Source organism: Tenrec ecaudatus, chromosome 4 (genome assembly GCF_050624435.1).
Source record: "Tenrec ecaudatus isolate mTenEca1 chromosome 4, mTenEca1.hap1, whole genome shotgun sequence".
Classification (NCBI taxonomy): Eukaryota; Metazoa; Chordata; class Mammalia; order Afrosoricida; family Tenrecidae; genus Tenrec; species Tenrec ecaudatus.
Window position 1 is genome coordinate 199,508,132 of NC_134533.1, and position 23,621 is coordinate 199,531,752.

General features: G+C 48.2%; 1 protein-coding gene and 1 pseudogene across 1 annotated transcript; both read right to left on the minus strand.

The window, feature by feature from the left end:
- Positions 1 to 2,613: 2,613 nt before the first annotated feature.
- On the minus strand, positions 2,614 to 7,322 carry LOC142447273 (C-C chemokine receptor type 1-like). The gene is made up of 2 exons (XM_075548967.1): positions 7,073 to 7,322; positions 2,614 to 5,090 (listed from the first exon to the last, which is right to left on the minus strand). Exons 1-2 carry the CDS (start codon positions 7,095 to 7,097, stop codon positions 4,036 to 4,038), a joined length of 1,080 nt encoding a protein of 359 aa, XP_075405082.1. The 5' UTR covers positions 7,098 to 7,322; the 3' UTR covers positions 2,614 to 4,035.
- Positions 7,323 to 20,417: 13,095 nt separating this feature from the next.
- On the minus strand, positions 20,418 to 21,793 carry LOC142446155 (aspartate--tRNA ligase, cytoplasmic pseudogene; annotated as a pseudogene).
- Positions 21,794 to 23,621: the final 1,828 nt, after the last annotated feature.

A 23,621-nucleotide genomic window follows, 5' to 3' on the forward strand; every position in this document is an offset into this window, starting at 1 on the left:
AGGCTCACTTCCTGCAGGACATCCCTGAGGAGAAGCCACATGGACCTACCCCGATGCAGCCCTGGGTGCTGGAGCAGCCGTGGACCCCTGCCAGCGCTGAGATGCTTACACATTCACTGATTCGTCTTTCCTCCTGCGTCGGCATCATAGTGTGTGTTTTGTGAGATGGAGGACTTTGTGGATTGGTGTCGGACATATTGGCTAATGTTGGATCTGTGGGCTTGGGCAGCACTGGGTTGGGGTGTTTTCTTGATGTGCACTTACCCTTTACATAAAACTCTCTCTTATACCGATGAGTTTCTGTGGGTTTGTTTCTCTAGTGTACCCAGACTAACACACCGAGCTTACCAGACTTGCCTACTTCTGCAACTGTGCACACCATTTCTTGATAAAAATACATTTCTGTAGACATACACAAACAAGAGTTCCTGGTTTTGCTTCTCTAGAGAACCCCGCCTAACGTGCTAAGAAACTATGATAAAATGCTAAGAGTTGGGGAATCTTGAGAGATCTGGGGGTTCTTTGTGCGATTCTGGCATCTCTTCTGTAAAGTTGGCAATGGGAACAGTCATAAGCAAAGTGCTCGCAAGGATTGTGTTGAGGCGCATTGAAATAGTGCAGGTGAAAGGAGACAATGGCTGGGTGAGAGGAAGTCAAGAAGACCTGAAGGTGTTTTTGGGTGACCAAGAAAGGGTCTTGGCAGGAAGCAGATGTCACACTGTCTGATATAGCTGGAGAAGATGGCCCCACTGGCTTAGCTTAATTTCATGTCATTCTCAGAAGAGCCCCATGGGGCAGGTCTTGGTACACAAGGGAATTGGAGGCACAGAATGTTATTTATCCAACCTGCATTCCCCGAGCGCTTCCGTGAGCCCAACATGCAGTGTGGTTACCCATGTCTGCGGATTTAGAAAACAGTCCTGAAACGAAAGGCACTGAAGTATTAAGGGTCTGCGCAAGGACACAGTTGGGGCGCTATGCAAGGACACAGTTGGGGCGCCTCCCTTTTCTTCTTTGTGCTTCTTGGCTGCGTCCGGTTTCCTGCAGCAGATTTGCATGAGCGCTGTAATAAGGAAAAGGCCAACAACCCAGACTTTAAACATGGAACCGGGCTTTCGTTCATAGCAGAGTGCATCTCATAGGTGGGATGGCAGTGGAGGTCGTCCTCTGGAAGCTGTGTTACATGCTTTTCCACTTTCGGTCTATGAAACCCAGGATTCATGAACCTCTAGGGACAGCAAGTAGAGGGGGTTACCGTGGTGGGGGTGGTGATAAAAGGGAAATGATATCAAGGAGTCCATGTAGAAAAAGAAGAGTTGGAAACGGATTCTGGTAGCAAAGATATGATTCTACTCTTGATTGAAATATGCAATGATATGTTAGATGCATTAAATCCTAACTCATAAACAAATAGAAATAAAGGATTATCTAAAAAGTTACCAAAAAAAGGGAACTGTGGGATGTCGTGAAACATTTCTCCTTACGATGTCGTGCCTGTTGTGCGCCCAACAGTGTGTTTTGGAGAAGTTTATCGTTGTTGTCCTCTCAACCTAATGGACAAATGTCTGCTAAGTCAGTCTAGCCTTTCTCTCCACACTGCAGACCAGGCTGGCAGCTTTACGATGCGCCTCCCAACTCCCAAAGTGTGTGCTTGTTTTGTGGTGCTGTGGGTTCAGCAGTGGGCTGGCAACTGCAACGTTGACGGTTTGAACCCACCGACTGCTCCATAGGAGAACAATGAGGTTGTTTGCTCCCCTAAAGAAGCCCTAGGTAGGGTCACTCTGCGTTGTTTGTCACTCGATGACAGCGCGGACTTTGGGAGGTTTATGTGAGTCTGAGTCATGGTCAACTTGATGGCAATAGGTTTGGTTTCAGGTTTAGGTAAACCGAGTGTAGTATGATGTTCTCTTCCCTCCATCACACAGGCTTCTCTTTATAAAGGAGACACATGAATCCAGGATCCTATCCCTGTGCACAAGAGCTGGTCCTCAACTGAAGGGAGGAATGGCCTATGGAGAGCCCAGCTACAGTGTCCAGAAAAGCAGTCAACCGCATGGCGTCACTGGGTTTTAAGGTGGAAGGTGCCTTCTGACCAATGGATCCCTTCTTCCCCTTCACTGCATGAACTCCGTCCCTGGCACCCCCCCAGCCCCCATAGCCTAAGAACGGCCCCCTTCTGTGTCTGTTCCTCTCATGAGAACAGACACTGGCATCCGTCTTCGTCATTGTCTGCCAAAGCTCGGGAGGCTCAGAGTTTGAAAGGAGTGGGCCCTTAGTCACCATTGTTGGATTAAATTGACTTTTGCAAGTGAGAATGGAGAAATGAGTGGAGCAACGTGGGGTGATTCTCTACCACAAAGTTCAGTGCAGACACCTAAAGCAAGGCTTTGAAATGATTTATTGACCTGGGACAATGATAATAAGATACTGGTAATTAAAAACAAGGGTATGCCTCTTAATTCTCTATGTCTGTGAGTCTATGAATAAAGAGTAGCTCATGCCTAAAAAACAAACAAACAAACAAACCCAAAATCAAAAAATCAAGGGCACAGGTGGAGACTGTTTTAGAATCATAAATTTGCATGGAGGAAAAAACAACACAATGAAATAACACACAAAACAGCAACACATCCAAAAATGTACAGTGGTTGTCTGGCAAGCAGGATTTTGAGTTATTTTGCTATTTTCAAGCTTTCTTAGAAGTAGTTTCTGCTATTGTGAATAACGATATTTAAAGAAATATATATCCAAGGGAGAGGGGACAAAGGCATGTGAAATAGCAGGTGCTTTGTGAGGGGTGAAGGGCGAGGGAATTTTTGCGTAAGTAAGCTACTTTGCATTAAAGACCCACTCAACATCCAGACAGAGAGCCCCTCACACCACCCACCTGCAAGGGAAAATATCTTCCTTCTGAAAGCGTTTCTTCCTCTAAGCCCCCAACTACTGCCAGACTCCATCACAGGCCTGTTATGTGCTGGAGGCTATGGTATGAGACCTGAATTCTCATCCCTGAAGTCAGAAAACACCAGCGTTCCTCCATGTGCCTGACTCAATTCTCCCATCAGGCCATCACCATTTATTTCCATGTCATCTAACTGGCAAGGAAGGGAGATTCTGGAAAAAAGATATGGAAAGAGGAACAAAGGAAATTGGAAAGGATGAGTCCCTTCCTTCAACCAACGGAGAAGGCTCTTTGAAGAAGCACACTCCAGTGCATCCCTATGGTTTGTGTTCAGCTCCACGCACACGTCGTTTCATTTTAGTGACTCTAGAGTAACCCTCTAATGCCTTTCTTAGTTGGATCTCCCAACAATAGTTCCCAATCTTATTTCCCATTAGATTCCAAATCCATCAAACTTCCGTGTCCCCCCGGGGGTCTGTGTTCTCCTGGGTTTCCGGGAGCCTAAACTCTGCAGCAAGGAGCCCCGCTGGGGCTGTCGGGTAAGCTTGGAGCTGCTAACTGCAAGGTCAGCGATGGAACCCACCAGGCGCTCTGAGGGAGAGAGACGAGGCTCTCTGTTCCCATGAAGATGGAAAACCTTGGAAGCCCTATAGAAGGGCCCTCTGTAAGTTGGAATCGACTTGATGGCACTGGCTTGAACCCGACTGTGGGGCAGACGTTCCTGGGTTTGGATGGGAGGGGCTACTTCTAGCTGCAGATTGGCTTGGGAACTCGGAGTGGGTCAACAGCGGAAATCACTATCTTCAAGTTCATTGGGGTGGCACTGACGAGGTGCTGCGGAAGTTTAGTTTGCCAACGTCAGTGTGTCCAGATCTGAAATCCCTGTTTGGACTCCACCCCCCACCCCACCCCCCACCTGGACTCTCACTCTTGGTCTCAGTCTTCTGGCTGATCCCATCTTGCTTGTTTCTCTCCCTTCCACTAGAAAGAAGCTCACAGGAAAGACCCAGTGAAGTCCTAGAGGTGATGTGGTCTAGACAAAGTAGTGTCAAGGGTCAGACACTGACGGGGGGAGGCAAGTGGCCTCCTCCCGCTGGCCAGTCTGGCTGCATATCCCGCTAGCTGGGCGTGCATCAGAGCCCCACCGAGAGCTCCTGCTCCCTTGTGGAAGGAGACAGAGAACTGGCCCTTTCCAGCCTCTCGGAGAGGCGCCTGCCTCCCATCTTGAGGAGCAATTGGCAGAGGTACTTCTGGAACCTCTCGCCAACAAAGACATAGATGATGGGGTTGATGCAGCAGTGCGTGAACGAGATGATCTCCGTCACCTGTATGGCCATGTCCAGCTGTTTGCTCTGCTCACACTCGTTGGTAAAAAGCACATCTTGGAAAGCAGAGACCAAGATGGCCAAATTGTAGGGGGTCCAAAAGAGGAAGAAGAGGATCATGATGACAAAGATCAGCCGGACGGCTTTGGTCTTCTTTTCATTTGGTCGCTTGAGCAGAATCTTGATAATCCCCGTGTAGCAAGCCACCATGACCAGCAGAGGCAAAACCAGCCCCAAGATGTTCAGTTTCAGAGCCTGGAACTGTTTCCACATTTTGAGGCTCTCGTGTGGGAAATGTAGGCTGCAGGTATAATGATTGACCTCGATCTGGGACCTGGAAAAATGCCAGCCTGGGATGGATGCCAAGATGGCCAAGGCCCAGGTAACGATGCTGCTTACGATACCAAAGGTAATGGTCCGGGCCCGCAGCGCAAACACAGCGTGAACGATGGCCAGGTATCTGTCGAACGTCAACAGGATAATGAAAAAGATCTCGCTGTACAAGCCGATGTAGTAAAACCCCGAGAGTAATTTACACATGCCATTGCCAAAAGCCCAGTTATCCTTCAGTTTATAGTCAATCCAAAATGGCAGCGTGAAAAGGAAGAGCAGGTCAGAAAGGGCCAGGTTGAAGAGGTAGATACTGGTCATGTTCCTGAGCCTCTTGTACTGCAGGAAGACCAGGATCACCAGCATGTTGCCGACCAGGCCAACGATGAACACCAGGGAGTACAGAAGGGGAAGGAACTGGGCCCCCAATGCTCGCACCTCCTTCTTCTGGCACGGGGTTGAATCTTCATAGCTGTACTCCGTGGTTATGCCATAGTCCATTGAGGTGGTCGCTGTTTCCATCCTGGCTTCTCCTGTGGGTCAAGGGAAATAGTTTCTGGGTTTCATTTGACTGTTAAAGACAGGCGCTCTGGACCACAGAGACAAGGATCTCTGTGATCCCTCTATTGGGGGCTCTGTTTTGTGTGCCAGGTGTCAATTCGGACTCATAGCAACTCCTCATAGAGTATTTGGGATGGGGCCCAAATACCAACCAGGTGAAGTAAGTGTCACCTGCATCATAATTCTCACCTGAAGCCTGGAGGCTCCAGAGCACGTCCTTCTATACTACTTAATGCGTTACTTCCTGCCTCCAGAATTCCCCTTCTGCAGTGGCCATTGGCATTGAAAGGCCTTGGAGGGCGCTGGGCAACCTGACTGGGAGGAGAGAGATTCTGTTCGGGTGGGGCGTGGGGGACTCTCACTTCCCCTCCCATCTGAGTCTGTGGCCCGCTCCTTCCAGGCTTGCAGCCACTCGTGAGTCTTTTTGGCAATCTCTGATTTCCGCTGCCAGTGCTGATGAGGACAGGCAGTTTGCTTTCACAAGTCAGCAAGCTTGCAGGGCTGCCAGCAAGCCTGCCCCTCGGAGCTCAGTGTCTTGGGATTTTTCACTAAGGTGAAAGCCAAGTGAAGTTCACAGCCTCAGACACTATTTTGAATTGCCTGCCCCACCTCCAGTCTCCAGCTCCATGACCTGTTTCCCCGACTTTCAGGTATCATGCTGCAACCCCAGGACACTCTGATCCCTGTGTTCCGAACAAAACAGAAACAGGCTCACCGCCATCGCGTTGTCTGAGTACAGTCTGAGACTATAACTCTATGCAAGTAGGAAGCCTCGTCTTTCTCCCGTGGAACGGTTCTTGGTTTAGAACTGCTGACCTTGTGGTTCCGTAGCCCAGCGCATAACCCCCTGTGCCCAGGGAGCTTCCTGTTCACTTTTTTTTTTGGAACCTTCAACTCCTCTGTGGAGCTCTGTTGGGAAAATGGGTTAAGTGTTGGGCTGCTAGCCAGATGGTTGGTGGTTCAAACCTATGGACTGCTCTTCAGGAGAAAGATGAGGCTGTCTGCTCCCATAAACACGGTTTCAGAAATCATTGGGGCAATTCTACTCTATTCTATAGAGCTGCTATGAGGAGTTGCTATGAGTCAGAATCGACACCCTGGCACACAAAACAGAGCCCCCAATAGAGGTGTCCTGGCCGGGTACAGTGGGTTATAGCTGCTCCACAGGAGAAAGACGAGGCTGGCTGCTCCCAGAAAGAGCCCCGGCCTCGCATGCTCACTGGGGCAGCTGTACCCTATGAGCTGGGATTACTTGATGGCAGTGAGTTCCGTTTTGTGGAGGAAGAGTTGAAGTCGGCAGCTTCTACCTACTCAGCATATGCCCTGGCAACTCCATTCAGAACTACATTCTGACTCGGCTTTTTGTTACTGGAATAAAATAAACACACCCCAAGAGGCCACTGGGCCAGCTCCCTGCCTTTAAATGAATGGAATCTTATCTCCCCCCAGAGGTCACAGCACTGAGAATACCTGGTTCTACTTTTCTTTTTAAGAATCAATTCAATACCGAAACATTCTTGCATCTGCAAAGTTCTCCCTAATGAATATTTCCCCTCGCGCAACAAATCCTCTCTACAGAATGCCTGCTTTTCCTTTCCACATGGAAATCTGGCAAGCAATTACCTCGCAAGTTATTTTCCACAGAAAACATCTCTAGTTCTCTAACACTAGTCAGACTTTCTGCCGTCTGTCACCCAGAGCCAAGTATCTAAGAAAGCTGGCTTTTAAGCAAGAAACCATTTCATATCTGAGCCCCCATTCTTTGCATTGCTCAACAAAAACCGATTCCTTTACAGATGAATCCATGAGTTTCTTACTTACCTGTCTCTCGAAGAATTAACCCTCTCCAGGGACCCAGCCGGACCCTATCGTCCCACCAGCCACATACACATCGTTAAACCAGACCATCCTCCACAGTAACCGACAAGACACAAGCCCGGCAGATGCCACTCACCTCCGGTTCCAAGGGATGTATCCATGAAGTCTTTGTTTCTGGGGTTTAAAGGCGTTTATGAATTCTAGGCTCCAGGTCCTGAGTAGGAAGTACTCAGCTTCCTGTGTGATGATGGGACAGAACTCTGAGTAGCTCAGTCTCTCAGCGTTAAGAATGAAGCAAAGCGCTTCTGTTCCGACGTCGTTGTGGACAAAATGCCCACCAGTGGCCAGTTCCTGGAGGCCAAGTTTACTGCAAGGATCTTCTTTGCTTGCTCCAAAGCACGGCAGCCCTGATGCCGGGAGCGTTGCCTTACGGGGATTAAATAGGGCGGGGTTGGGTGGAGCTGGGTGGGATGAGGTGTTCCCAGAATATGTGGGGCAATCGAAGGCTGGGATGTGAGGGGCAGGGCACAGAGATCTTGTGGTCAGTAGGTACCCACCCCCCACTTTTTTTTAAACGTGGAAGGCTTTAAACAGGAACTGAGTTCTGTTCCTCAAAGTAGGTCTGGCTGCTGTGAAGTCGGAGAAACCCTTCTCTTGGGCACCCTCTACCGCTTCCACTGCTGCCTGCCCACGGCCCTTCCTCTCTCGTTCTCCGCGACCGCACCCCAAACCACACACAGGGGTTTCACCTCAAGGAACCTCTAGCGATCCTTGGATGTAGGCTTTCCTTTTCTGCCTCCTCCTCCTCTTCCTTCTCCTTATACAATGGTTACTACACTTAGGAAATTTAAAAACTCCCAAACCAAACCCACTCGGATTCCCAGCGACCCTCTAGGAGAGAATAATACTGAGTGGCATCATGGATTTCAGACGCTGTTTGCTCTTGGTGGGAGCAGAAAGCCTCCCCTTTCTCCCATGGAGTGGCTGGCGGGCTTGGACGGCTGACCCTGGGGGGAGTCTGTGTTTGCTTTCTCGAGTAGCCCTGGGTGGGTGCGTGTGGAGTGGGTTCTACACGGCTCCACTCACCACAAGGTCAGCAGTTCAAAACTGCCAGCTGCTCTGCCCAAGAAAGACAAGGCTTTGGATGCCCATAAACAGTTACAGTCTCAGAAGAAACCCACACGGGGGCGAGTTCTACCCTGTCCTGTGGGGTCCCTGTGAGTCTGTCTCAACTGGACGAAAGTGAGTTTGCTTTGTTTTTCTCGTTTTAGGTACCACTTAGTCCAGGATCAAATTTCAGCACCTCACTTCTGACAGTAGCTAATCCTTGTACCTTCCTAAGACCTGCGTCTTGTTCCGCCAGCTGAGAATCCGAAATACTTCCCACTTGTGGGAGGATGGATGTTGTCAGGCTGCACACGGAAAACATGGCTGAGTGTCTGTCTCAAGGAAGTTACGCGAACTTGTGTTGGGTCCATTATGGATTGGGTTGTGTTTTGTTAAAAAAAAAAAAAAAAAAAAGCTACAAATTTCCGAGCCTGAGGCCCGACTCCCATCGAGGAACCTGCGTTATGCTGCGCCCATAAGACGGCATTCGTGGAGGGTAGGTCTTGAGTAGTCAGTTCTTGACGTCGAGTGGATTAGGCAAGCAGAGACGGGGATGAGAGACGCCAGGCCACATGAGACTCTCTCAGGAACCCCAAAGCGAGGGCGCCCACCAGAACCAACACACAGAGAGCCTTTCCCCAGAGCCGCCCCTGAATTCAGACTCATCCTCTCCCAAACTCTCAGAAAAGAAATGTCTCTGTGTAAAAGCCACCCAAAGGCGCCCTGGTGACAGAGTGGATTACGCATTGGGAGGCGGCTCACAAGGCCAGCGGTTCAAAGCTGCCAGTTGCTCCCGGGGAGAAAGATGAGGCTCTCTGCCTCCATAAAGATTACAGCCTCCTGGATGACAGTGGAAGCCTCCAATCCATTTTCATGCTGCCCACGTGGAGCAAGATTCCAGCGAGTCCCCTCTGAGCGCAGTCCAGGGATGTGACTGTCCCTGCTATCAGACAGCACGGCAAGGTGGGTCATGGCAGACGTAGCCAGGCTACAATGTAACCCACTACGATCCTGGCTTCCTTTTTATCCATTTTAAAGTTGTTTCAGTTTTTAACATTTTTGGCTTTTCTTTCGATTTAGCTTTTTCTCTGTTTTGTTTTGCCATTGTTGTTGTTGTTGTTTTTTTTTTTGGTCTACTTCTTGTGTATGTTTTGTCTGATTTTCTGTATCTGAAACCCAGGATAGGGAAACCTAAGATACAGTAACTGGATTAACAATTACCTAGGGGCCTATCAGGGGAGGTTGGGGGAAAACGGGGAGCTAACAACCGTGAGTGTCAGAAAGAGGGACATGTTCTGAAATTGACTGTGGTGATGACAGGACAGAGCGATTGCACTGTATGATGTTTGAATTATATGCCAATCAATACATTAAATAAAAAAAATAACAGCAATGAATCCCACAGGGACAGTTCTACTCTGTCCTGTAGGGGCTCAGAGAATCAGAATTGATTTGGTAGCAGTGAAAACCTCCCATTTATGGTATTTCTGTTATAGCAGGATCCATTAGATAGGACAGGGCCCACCCAGGTGTGGTAGTTCCATAATCTGGTGTCAACTTGTGGAGGGGTGGAGTCTATCCTGTCAATCAGGTCCCAGCTTGATGACCTCATTAGGAGTCACCACGGAGATAAATAGCTCACTGGAGACCAGATACAGACACATTTATTTACCCCCCTGTGAGACATTCTTGACGACAAGCTTGATGGAGCTATGCTGGTGCAGCCAGAGCTCTGGAGCTGGAGGAGCCACATGGAGACCCACGCCAGTGCTGAGATGCTTCCACCACCACTGGATCCACAAGACTTTCCACCCACTGGCCTGTGATCTTCCTGCATTCAGCGTCATTGCATGTGTTTTGTGAGTCTGAAGAGGACTTTATAGACTATAATCGGACATATGGACTAATAGCAGACTTATGGACTTGCTCTGGACTGGGCTGGGATGTTTTTCTCAATATTCAATTGCTCTTGCATATAAAGCTCTTTCTTATACACATACGAATGTCTCTGGATTTGTTTTTCTAGTCCACCCAGACAAACATACCAGGCATTCTGGGTGCTGGGATTCTAATTAGAGCAACATTTGAAGCAACTAGACCCCTGGCCTAGGCAGTACTTCTCAAACTTGAACATGCATCAGCATCTCGAGTACCGGAAAACCAAACCAGTTCCAACTCACAGCGCCCCATTGCTGTCGTGCAGCACTGTGCTCCCCAGAGTTCCCATGGCCAAGCAGACCACCAGGCCTTTCTTCCCCAGTGCTTCTGGTGGGTTAGAATCGCCAGCCTTTCCCATGATCAGCCCAGTGCTTAATTCTTTCTGCCAACCAGGGACTCTCCCTATACTAGAGGGTTTGTGAACAGAAAGCTGCAGGGCCCCACCTCTCTCCAGAGGTCCGGGAAGAGGGTCTGAGAATTTGAATTTTTCGTAAGCATAAGAGCCACTGGTCTAAAAGAATTTCTTTAGGCATACTTTTGTTTCCTTTTTTAAAGGACTCAACTATAGAGTGAACAGTGAGTCCTCCTAAGCCCTTAATTTCTCTTGTTGCCTCCCCATCAGGAGCAACAGGGCCCCGTTTCTTATCTGATTACACATACATACATACACAGGTGCACACTCCTGCACATAGGATCTGCCTCTTACACACACACACGCACACATCCCTTCCTTGACACTGGTGGCTGCATCAGAGGCAGGATGTTGTGCATCTTGCTTTGCCACTGCACCGGGCAGCCCAGTCTCTATCAACAATTGGAATGGGCACTGGACACTGGCCTCAGCTCTCCTGCTGTGGTGGGAACAGATAGACGCATGGGTGGGGGGCTCACCTGAAGATTTTAATTGTGGGTGTGGTAGTTACATCATTTCCTGTCCACTTGATATATAGAAGTGGAGGGGTGGAGTCTAGCCTGTCAATCAGGTCACAGCCTGATGGTACCTCCTGTGGGCGTGGCCTTCTCATAAGGAGGTCCCTGGGAACCTCCCTGCCTCTCTCTCTGCCTTCACCTTCCTGCTGGTGAGCCACACTGGGACCTGCCAGAGCCCCAGAGATGCATCCACTGCCACTGGATCTACAAGACTTTGTACTCTCCGGCCTGTGATCTTCCTGAATTCGGCATCATTGCATGTGGCTGCGTGATCTTAAGAGGATCTTACAGAATAGTCTCAGACTTAGGAATAGAATCGGACTTAGGGACTTGAGTTGAACTGGGCTGGGATGTTTCCTTGAGACACAATGACTTCCTGATAGAAATCTCTTTCTTACACATGTGTGTGAGTGTCACTGTATTTGTTTCTCTGGTCAACCCAGCCTAACACTGTGAGTTTGTCTAACTTTATACTTCATATTACTTACATTTTCTCCCTCAGATAGCTGCTCATTGGCAGTGGACTGGACAGGTCGATGGAGACAACATGCACAGACAATACCACACAACAGTGTCACAAGGGCAGCAGAAAGAGACAGGAAAGAGTGTCCTTGAGCTCCAGATGCCACCTCCCATCAAGGGGTGGGTCTGGGAGGGGCGGGGCCTGGAGAGGAAGAGGAGATCCGGTGGCTGCAGTCCCAGCCTGATCGCTTGGGGCGTACTTTTCCCGGCAGATGAGGCTGGTGGGCAGGGCTCGCTAGACATGCTCCTCCTGGGCTGCCTCCCTGTTCTCTTTCCCACCCCAGGCAGCCGCCTGCAGCACTCGCCCACAGCTTCACGGGGGGCACTTGTTGATGGCTCTGGGGTTGACGGATACTTCCTTCTTTCTCTCTTCTCCATACAGGAAGGTGGCTGCCCTCATGGCAGGAGACACTGTGCAGCGATCTCATCCTGGGAAAACTGTGCACATACGTGGCCTGACACTACCGCATTGAGCTTAGCAAGGTGCTTTCCAGGTAGATGTACTGGTCACTCTCAGAACACATACTGTGTTCATCCGGGTAGACTAGAGACCCAAATTCATAGACATGCTTATGTGGTAAGAGAGAACTTACCAAAGAGTAATTGTACATTAAGAAAACATCCCATCCCAGTCCAGATCAAATCCATAAGTCCAATATTAGCCCATAAATCTGATACTAGGCTATGAATTCTTCTACAAACTCACGCAGCACATGCAATGATGTCCAAAGCAGGGAGATTATAGGCCGGTGGGTGGAAATTCTTGTGGAAGCATCTCAGCACTGGCGTGGGTTTCCATGTAGCTCCTTTAGCTCCAGGGCTCTGGCTCCATCAGTGTGTCTCCATGTGGCTTGTCAACAAGAATGTCTCTCAGAGACAGTGTGTGTGTCTGGCCTCCAGTGAGCCATTTATCTTCATAGCGCCCCAAATGAGGTCATCAGGCTGCGACCTGATGGACAGGCTAAACCCCACCCCTTTACTCTTAATAGTATCAAGTCGACACCAGGTATGTAACTACCACACACACCGGCAGCACTTTGGGTCCTGGTCACCATTGGGGAGGCTGCCGGGCTCCACAGTGGGCACAATGCCATGCTGCTGGCAGATGCTGGCATACGAGTGAGCATGTTGGCATTTTCCCTGATGGAGAGGGCTGGAAGGGCATGTTCTCCAATAATCAGCCCACAGCAGCATTGGGCAAAATCAGTACCAGCCTTCTCATCCTCGGCACAGCGCTGGGATGGTGGTCTCATCCTTGGTCCTTGCTAAAGGCACCACCGGCTTGTCTACCTGGATGCTCCCGACATCACCCTTGGGTTTGATAACTTGGGATTTGGGGAAGGGAAGCCGCCAGTCTCTGTCTTCTTGTACTTTGTCCCCTGAAGAGGATGACTCCCCCAATGCCGGGGCTCACCCGGTCACCAGTGGCTGGTGGTAGGAGCAGTGATTCTCCAAGGTGTTCTCAGTACCAATAGACTGCAGCCGCTTGGCAATGCTTCCAGGAGACTCACCTGCAGCCAGGAAGCACTTGTGTGGAGCCACAATGTGATGGGCATGATTAGGTAACTCTTTCTTCTGTTCTGGGGTCGTGCTGGGTATGGTTAGGGACCGGGGATGGCGGCAAGCTCCTGTGGGTGGAGGCTGCAGGAGCGACCTGCTAGGTCAGTAGTGAGTTATAATTCATTTTATATCCCCTCCCGTGTCAGCCCCTGGCCTGCTGGTCTCACTTCTGTCTCCGTGCATGCTGCATGCGTCACTGATGACATCTGAGCTGGACCTTGCCCTGTTTCTGCTTCCTGTTACCTAATTTCGTCTCGGTATCCCGGAGACCTTACGTGTTCAGTGAGCCCTAGCAGGCACCTGCACCTCAGTGGAGGCATTTGTGCTGCTCTGGTACTGAATAGGAGTCTCTGAAGCATCCAGTGAAAACAGATTAAGAAGAGAGCCCTGGAGATCTACTCCAACATGAACAACAACAAAACCAGCCAGTGAGAAGCCTAGGAATCCCAAAGACCCAGTCCCACTGTGCATGAGCCGTCATGAACCGAAGCCTCAATGGATGGCCGTTGGTTGGGAACACCCACAAGCGTCCTATTCGATTCCTCCCAGCCTGGTCCGACTCCTGCCGCAGCACCCCCTCTTTCGACCCCGCCCATTCCCATCCTCCTTCTGTATTCTAGGCAAGTGGTCATCTGCCCTCCTTAATTCATGCTCCACTGACCTCCCCCAGGCTCGAGGCTGCCCTCCAGCGGGCTACAACCCCAATCTGACAAGTCCAGGGGGAGGGGCCACATAGTCACCTGCCTCATTGTGTTGGGTCGTACTCCAAAATGAAAGCGGCTATTGGACACATCACCTTGGATCACTCTCACCTTGCCAGCTTAGCCAAGAAGCCATCTCCTCCCAGAGGCTCCCTAAACTTTGGCAACAAGAAGTCACCAGGAGGGGCAGATGATGTTGGGGGCAAGGATTGGGGCAAAAATACATGGTTCCAGTCTAATGGCATGAGCTGAACACTTGGACAAATAATAATAATAATGACAACAAGAGATCAGATGTCAAAGGAATTTAAACAAATAAGAAGACACCGCGATTTGCTCAATCCTATTCTGCAACATTTTGTGGTGATGTCATGATCCACATACGTTTCTGTTAGTCTGCCTGGCATGGCCACAACATGTGGAGGCTTGGGGCCTCAATGACTATTTCTACTGGTGCCCCAGGCTGGCAGGGCGGCCCAGGAGAGCCTCACCCCCAACGCTGGCAGTGGTGCTGGCTGGGAAGCGGGAGGCCTTGGCTCTCCTCCCCGTGGTCTCTTGTCCTCCAGTAGGCCAGGTGGGTTTCCTTGCCTGGTGGTCTCTACCCAGCATTTCAGAAGCAGATGCTGCAGAGCGTCTTCAGTGACAGACCCAGAAATCATAGAATGTCACTTTGGCTGTATTCTGTTGGTCAGAGAAGCTCACAAGGCTGGACCTTCAAGAGGTTCCAGCAGGAGCTACCAGTCACAGTGCTAGGTTAGCAGGAATTTGAGGTCCCATTTTACCCTCTACGACAATGCACATGAATCCTCCAGCACCACTGTGACCTAACCCCCGGATCTTACCATTGCCAATATCCATAGTCTGTCACAATCTTGGTTCCTGGTGTCCCAATCTCTGAGCCCATCTTCAGCCTTACCGCTCACATCCTGTAGCAACTCAACCCAGCAATTCTTGGATCCCAAATGAGAATCAATTTTTCCCAATGGGAACCCAATGGGAATAGTCTGGGGTCAAGTTTTCACTGGCCCCCAGACCCCCTCGTGCCTCCGTTCCAACCACCTTGAAGGTTACAGTCCCTCTCGACGGCCCCTCCCTTAAAGGCACCCTCAGCTCCTTTGCCCTTTTCTGATCTTCTTGTATCTACCTGGCAAGAGAGCAACCCAGTGAGATTCCAGCCCCCCCCCCATTGTGCTGCCTATACTGGCTGGAAAAACAGGCACCCCCCAGGCTTACTAGAATTATTTTAAATTCATAATAAACCAAAAGCCACACCAAATTGATTCTGGCTCATAGACCTTATAAGACAGGGAAGAAGTGCTCCCAGAGTTTCCGAGGCTGCCCCTCTGTTCTAGACGCCGACTTCCACACCCTTCCCTGAAGCGTGGCCGCTGGGTTTGGATGGCCGAGTTTCCGTTAGGGGCACCAGGCTCCACCCACGGTGCCATCAGCACTCCGGAAGTAATGATGACCTTTCCCATAGGCTCCTTCATGCCCAGCAGATGTCTCTCTTAGACAGTATTTCACATCTTTTTTTTTTCCCTTGAAGGAGCTACCATTTAAATAAATAGCATGATCAGTTTCCCTGCGTTACTGAATTATCCCTATAACATGTCCTCATGTCCTGACTTCTCCACATTCAACAAACCATCTTCCCTCGATTCCACTCCCAGCCACTGCCCTCTTTCCTCATCCGTCTACAATACATTTGTTTCTCTTTCTAGTTCCCTTATTCGTTACCGAACCCACTCTAATCAGGCCTTTTTATTTTACTGAAACTTCTCTCTTTTTTAAAAAAAAAGTCATTTTATTGGGGTCTCATACAACTCTTATCACAATCCATACTTACATCAATTGTGTAAAGCACATTTGTATATTCATTGCCCTCATCATTCTCAAAATATTTGCTCTCCACGTAAGCCCCTGGAATCAGCTCTTCATTTTCCCCTCCCTCCCCACTCTCCCCTCCCCTCCCTCATGAATCCTTGATAATTTATAAATTATTATTTTGTCATATCACTGTCTGACGTCTCCCCTCATCCACTTTTCTGTTGTCCATCCCCCACAGAGGAGGTTATATGTAGATCCTTGTAATAGGTTCCCCTTCCCACCTCCCCTCCCCACCCTCCTGGCATCACCACTCTCACCACTGGTCTTGAAGGGATCATCTGTCCTGGATTCCCTGTGTTCCCAGTTCCTATCTGTACCAGTGTACATCCTCTGGTCTAGCCAGATTTGTAAGGTAGAATTGGGATCATCATGATAGTGGGTGGAGAGGGATGTCCAGTTGCCTACAGATGGGCTTTGGGTCCCCAGTCCACGCTCCCCCTCATTCACAATGATTTGATTTTTTTGTTCTTTGATGCCTGATCCCTTTGACATCTCATGATCACAGAGGCTGGTGTGCTTCTTCCATGTGGGATTTGTTGCTTCTCAGCTAGATGGCTGCTTGTTTACTTTCAAGTCTTGAAGACTCTAAATGCTGGGCACCATCAGCTTTCTTCATCACATTTGCTTATGCACCCACTTTGTCTTCAGCAATTGTGTCGGGAAGGTGAGCATCATGGAATGGCAGTTTAATAGAACAAAGTATTCTTGCATTGAGGGAGTACTTGAGTGGAGGCCCAATGTCCATCTGTTACCTTAATACTAAACTTATAAAAATATGCACATAAATCTATTTCCCCATTCTCATATATAAATATATTTATATATGAACATGCTTTTATTTAGAGCTCTATAAATGCCCTTTGCCTCCTAGCTCTTTCCTCTATTTCCCTTGACTTTCCTCTTGTCCCACTATCATACTCAACCTTTATTTGGCTTTCAGTAATTCCTCTCAGTTACATTACCCTTGATCACGCCCTACCAGGCCTCCTACACCCTCCTCACCACTGATTTGGATAACTTGTTCTTCCCTTGTCCCTGGGTTTGTTAACACCACTTCTTTTCCTCCCACCTTCTCCTCTGCCATGTCCCCCTGGAACTAACTGTCAGTCCCATTGTTTTCTCCTTGAAACTTCTCTTATCAAAGTCACCATTGACTTCAATATGCTTAACTACAATGGTCAATTCTCATTGAACTTGATTGCTCGGCACATTTGGCACCATTACCAATTCCAGCTTCCTTGATGAGCCCCCTGCACGTGTGCAGAACACCCCCTGCCTCTCTCTTACTTCTCCGGTTCCATTGCTGGTTCTCAGCGCCCAATGCCTCGGCCCCTGAAGCTTGCACTTTCCAAGGCTCAGTCCTTGAGTCTCTTCTCTTTTTTCTACCCTGGATCTTTTATGGGATTATTTTCTCTAGCAGTTCCAATTCTCGTATCCATGCTGGAGATATCCAAATGTACAGTTCCTGTCCTACTCGCTTCTCTCAACTCTGGACTCACATAGAACTATCTCCTTCACGTCACCAGCTAGGCTTCTAAACACCATTTCCAATCAAACCTTTAGGCTTTCCACCGAACTTTAAAAACAGCAACAACAACAGAGTTATTGTCATATAACCCACAGATCACGTAACTCAGTAGTTCAACCCTTTTAAGAAGAGTTGTGCAGTTATCACCACCATCAAGTTAAGAACATTTTCTTCTTTCTTGGACTCATGGTTATTAACTCCCCATTTCCCCCAACCTCCCTGGCCAGACCCCAAGAAACCATTAATCCAGTTACTATAGATTTACCTACCCAGGATTTCACGTATAGAAATGCAAAAACAAACACACCCAATCACAACCACCACCACCAAAAAGACCAACAACAATAACAATCACAAAGTAAAACCCTCGTCTGTCAGTTTGTCATCGTGTGATGGTTTGAGTCTACCCCATCTGAATTTGGAGAACATCTGCAGAAGGGATGCATGCATTGACCACTAATGAGCTGTGATGAGCTCATTAGAAAACCTGATGAGCTGTGGAAGGACATCAAGAACACCATTCATAGAGGAAGCCAAAGGTCATGAAACAAACAAACAAAAACAGGAAAGGAAGAAAAGATCAAAGTGTGTGTTAGTCTGGGTTGACTAGAGAAGCAAATCTAGGCCACTCATATATGTGTAAGAGAGTTTTATATAAAAGAATAATTGTATATTAAGAAAACATCCCAGCCCAGTCTAGATCAAGCCCACAAGTCCAATATTAGCCCACACGTCTGATACCAGTCTATAGATTTCTCTTTAGACTCACGCAATCCATGCAATGATGCTGAATGTAGGAAGATCACAGACCAGTGGGTGGAAAGCCTTGTGGATTCAGTGGCGGTATAAGCATCTCAGCACTGGTGTGGGTCTCCACCTGGCTCCTCTGGCTTCAGGACTCTAGCGTAGCTCCATGTGTCCTGTCATCGGGGAGGTAAAGCAGAGAGTGTGTGTCCCACCTCCAACGAGCTCCTTATTTCCAAAGGAGGTCATCAAGCTGTGACTGGATTGATAGGCTAGACTCCACCCCTTTGAAATTTGACAGGAGATTACGTCACTGCCACAAAGTGGTTGTCAGAAGAGACTTTGAAGCTTGCTCTTTATTGGAGAGCAGCTGAGACATGACGAAGCCAAAGAGCTGAATAGAAAATTTCAAAGGGCAGCTTGAGAAGACAAAGTCAATGCTATAATGAAATGTGCAGGGACCTAGGGTTAGAACAACAAAAAGGAAGACCTGCTCAGCACATCTGAAACTGAAAAAAAAAATCAAGGAAAAGTTCAAGCCCCCAGTTGCAACATTGAAAAATTCTACGGGCAAAATATGGAATGATGCAGGAAGCGGCAAAGGAGGATGGAAAGAATGTAGAGTCACTGCACCCAACAGAGCTAGCTGACATTCAGCCATTTCAAGAGGCAGCATATGAGCAAGAACCAGTGGTACTGAAGGAAGAAGTCCAAGCTGCATTGAAAGCAAGGAACTGAGAGAATACAAACGGAAATTGTTCAACCAGCTGAAGCACTCACTCATCTGAGCCAGGAAATTTGGAAGACAGCTACTTGGCCAACTGATTGGAAGAGATCCATATTTGTACCCATTCCAAAGAAAGGTGAGATAGTTAAAGTTTATTGTGCCAACCTGGCCCATAAACACATGTGGGGTTAATTGAAGGTCAGAGAGATAAATGGTTCAGTGAGCCTCTCCTTTCTAGTTCTCGGGTCTCTTGCTTTCTGATGTCGGACCAGGGCGCAGCTGTCTTAGCCAGATCCCTGCTTCAGCTGACAAGACTCACTTCCTGCAAGACATCCCTGAGGAGAAGCCACATGGACTTGCCCCGATGCAGCCCTGGGTCCTGGATCAGCTGTGTGGAGAGCACTGCCAGCGCTGAGATGCTTACACGCTCACTGATTTGGCTTTCCCCCTGCAGTCAGTGTCATTGCGTGTGTTCTGTGAGATGGAGGAGGACTTTGTGGATTGGTGTCAGGCACATGGGCTAATGTTGGACTTGTGGGCTTGGGCAACACTGGGTTGGGATGTTTTCTTGATGTGCACTTAACCTTTATATAAAAATCTCTCTTGTACGTATGATTTTCTGTGGATTTGTTTCTCTAATGTACTCAGACTAACACAAAAGGTGATTCAACAGAATTCTCAAACTCTGGAACAATATCATTGATATTACCTGCAAGTACAATTTTGCTGAAGAGCATCCGACAATAGTTAGAGTATTACATTGACAGGGAGCTACTAGAGGTAGAGGATGGATTCGGAAGAGGATGTGGAACCAGAGATATCCTCACTTGGCTGAAAGCAGAAAATGCCAGCTTGGTTTTTCTTTTCCTTTTAGTTAGCTGTGAAATTTTATTGAAACTCAGGTGTAGAGTGTACCAATCTAATACAATATTATATTAAACATTTTCCAACCAGTATTTTTACCTGCTTTATTGAATTTCTAAGTATGAAAACTTACTAATTTTTCGTGATAAACCAATTATTCTTTGACAAAAATGTTAGATACTTCTCCAACCGTTACTTCACCATCATAATGGAAATTATAAGTTCAAATGTTGAAAATGGAAGACCTCAATTTTGTGGCCAGTTTAATGTAGCAAAGAAAGAAATTACAGGGCCGTCTATCTGTTTAAAACTGTTGTGAAGAGAAAAGTGGGTGAAGGGAGACGTTGGACAGTGTAAACAAGACAAAATAATAATAATTTATAAATTATCAAGGGTTCATGGGGAGAGGGGAGTGGGGAGGGAGGGGTAAAAATGAGGAACTGATACCACGGGCTCAAGTAGAAACCAAATATTTTGAGAATGATGAGGGCAATAAATGAACAAATGTGCTTGACACAATGGTTGTATTGTGATAAGAGTTGTACGAGCCCCCAATAAAATGATTAAAAAACAACCACCAACAAAAAAACTGTTGTTAACATTAAGAACAACAACACCAAAACCCCTCAAAAAACTGTTGTTAAAATTTACAGTGGTATTGGAATGTGGATTTTCAACCTAACCATATGAATTTTTCATTAAAATATTCAAGTATTTCCTACTGAACATGCTGAAAGTTATAAAAGTCTTCATTTTGAGTTAACCTATCTTGAATTAATAAAAAAAAAACCCCGTGGCACTTTAGATCAGACATTTAACCTATTGCAGACAATCAGTGTCTGAGGTACAGCCTGATCCAGATAGCAGGGCACCGGCACAAATCAAAAGCACAGCCTCTCTAGGGAGTGGGTCCTTTAGGGTCACGGGGGACCTCGGGGTTTCATGAACATGGTGCGACCCCAAAACAGCATCGTCACTCATTCCAACCCAGTCCCCCCGCTTTCATTTTCCCCAAATCAGTTCCACGATGTAAGGTTCTCTCTGTTAGCAGCTGAGGGTCATGAATCCGCTGAGCTCCTGACAATCTTTCTTCCCCTCTCGTAAACATATCATAAGAGTGGGACAGTTTAGGGCTTCTTGGGCCAGGCGTGGCATCGGAAGTTCTGACAGTCAAGGGATACTTGTGGAGAATATAAAAATCTGTCTCATACTTTTCTTTTATTAAACGACCCAACAGTTTGTCACGTGGCAAACTTGGGTGGATCCTCCACCCCCCGCCACCATTTCAATGCCAGCGTCCCTCAGCATAGCCAATACCTTGTCATATTCTATTCTTCGAGTTGGCTCCAAGAACTTGCATGGGTCACATGGGAATTGTTTGAATTCCAATCTGCAAACTTTCTTGCAGCTGCTTGAGTAGTTGGACCAAGGTGTCCGCAATTTCTTGTACCACTTCATGGTAATGGTCATGAAAAGCCATTTCAATATCCAAAACCAACAAATTCAGTTAAATGTCTGTGGGGGCTGGAGTCTTCAGCTCTGAACACTGGTCCAAAACAGAAAACTTTCTCAAAGTCAGCACCGATACACATCTGCTTATTCAGCTGTGGGGACGGCGCCAGGTAGTCATTTTTAAAAGAGGGCCCGGTGAAGACATTGGCTCCTCCTTCACTGGCGACTGAAATCATGCTGGGACTCCGGATTTTCACAAACCCTCTGTTAAGTAGAGTTCCTCGGGAGAGATGGCAGATGCCAGACTGGAGACGAAGCTGGCCTGGCTAGTGGGCGTCCTAAGATCAGTGACTCTGTTGCCCAGTCTGGTATCTTGGTTCATAGTCGCTCTTCCTTCCTCTTCTCCTTCCCCCTCAGGCTCAATAGCAGCCTCCACCTGCAGGGACAGGGGGGGCTCAGCCAAGCTGACCACATTAACCTTCTGAACCTTTTGAACAGCTGTGCACGGCTTCCAATTTTCAGATTCCCTTTTCTCGATGCACCTTCTACCTCCATGATGCTCTCTCTGTTGACGTCGCCAGCGAATGTAACCACCCGCTGGCTTGCAGGGTCTCCCACAGCCAAAGGAGCCTGGACATTGGACTGCTGCCGTCGCAGGACTAAGGAACACTGCTTCCCTTTCGCTCGGCTCGTTGGAACCCTGACCCGCACCCAATCCACTGCATCAGCTTGTGGTTCGGTCAAGTCTCTAATGCGAACCCAAAGTCGATCTGGTTTCTCCTGTGATTGTATCACTGAAGGTACACCATCTCTTTCTTTAGCATCATCTTCTGCTGCGCCCATGATCTCCAGCGGCTTCTCCCGACCCCTGTGGCTGGCGCTGGGCATCGGGACAAATGGGACCGGGCATCGCAGGGACAGCAGTCAAAACCCTCCCTCGCAGGCCAAAAGAGTTTCTCCCTGCTGGACAGTCTCGGCCCCCCTGCACACACGCTCAGTCTCCGTGTGGAGAGTCCCTGGTTTTATTTTCTTATACAGAAGGCCACAGCTCCAAGGAAGTGTGGTCAGGCTGCCACCCAATCCACTGGCTGGGCTCCATTCCTGCCCTTCGTCAGGAGTGTGGCTGGCATAGTCCCTAACCAGCACCCTTACACAGACACTTGTAATCTCTTGGTATCAGAGGGGTAGCAACATGACCTGGGAGCTTATCAGAAATGCAGCTTCTCCAAAGGCCTGATTTCGTTAGACTCTGCATGCTCTGTCAATTCCTAGGATTTGTTTGCACATTGTAATGAAGTGCCCTCGCCCAGAAGTTTGGGGACAGAAGTCTGCATAGAGTTAAATAGACACACAGAGGTATGAGTGTGTGTGTGTGTGTGTGTGTGTGTGTGAACATGCTTTGCGGACAAGTCTACATTAAACAGAGATTAGAGAGATTACTTTAGGGTCTGCCAGAGGGCTGATGGGACAGGAGCTGGGTGCATGATGCTACAGAAAAAACACTCCAGCATTCCTCGGGCTCTTTCAGCCTGTGGACGTCCATCAGATGTTTGTTGATTAGTAGTTGGATGTAGGGAGCTGACTCACTGCTTCCTTGGGAGATGGCTTTGTCTGAGAGCCACGCTGGGAAGGCCCCGGGTTCTGCACTCGGTGCCCAGGACTTCAGATCTGGTCTCCTTTCCAAATTGATGAGAGTGTGGAGAAAAGGTCTTGCCGATTCATGGTTGGTGTCAGTGGCTACTGAGTCACCATTCAGAGACAGCTGTTGGCCAGCATCTACCAGCATTTAAAGGGTATCTGTCTTTTGTCTCAGCCATTCTTCTTACAGGGATTTCTCTGACAACCGTTTGCATACGTAGAAGAAGATTCGGGTCACAAGGGGGTTCGCTGAAGTGGAGTGCTAAGAGAATGCACCAGCGCGGTGTAACATGTGTGTGACGGTGTGGTGCCAGAGGATGTTGTGAAGGCCCCTGAATCTCCAGAGGAGACACTATAAGCTTTTAACACCTGTGGTCTCCAGTGAGAGGAACTGGTGCCTGGTTCACTGTAGGTTATTGTGTGCTCTCTGAGATTTGTACCGGTTAAATCACATCCATGCCCATTCCAAAGAAAGGTCATCCAACAAAATGCACAAAATATCAGACAACATCATTCATATCACCTACAAGTAACCTCTCACTGAACACCGTACAAGTAACCTCCCACTGAACACCATTCAAAAGCAGAAATTCAAGCTGATTCAGAAGGGGGGCGTGGAACAAGGAATAACACTGCTGATGTCAAATGGATCTTGGCTGAAAGCAGAGACTACCAGCAAGGTGTTGACTTGTGTTTTATTGACTATGCAATAATGGGGTTAGACTGTGCCCTGCCTCACCTAGCACTTCCTGCTTCCCAACTAGCTGCTACAATTCACTGCACAGAAGTCACAGATAATGCCCATGGTTATAGGGTTTATTATGCAAGGTAACAGGTTGCAACTCAGGAGAGAAATGCTCAGGGTGCAGTTGTTCATTCAGGACATGCTACCAAGTTCTTTTAGAATTAATTAATAAATGCCCAAAGAGCAAGGCCACTCCTCTATTTGTCTCAGCCCAAAAGCTCTCCGTTGCAGTTCTGTGGGTCAATCAACCAGGCTACTCCAATTAAGTGCCCTGGAGCAGCCTACTCCACAAGCCAGTCTCCTGTTCCAAAGCACTCAGCTTTATTTGTTCTGTGTCCACTG

Coding starts and splice junctions, on each gene's coding strand:
- LOC142447273 (XM_075548967.1), bottom strand. CDS start 7,097: ATGGATACATCCCTTGGAACCGGAG. Junction 5,091..7,072: donor TACATCCCTTGGAACCGGAG/GTGAGTGGCATC, acceptor CTTGACCCACAG/GAGAAGCCAGGATGGAAACA.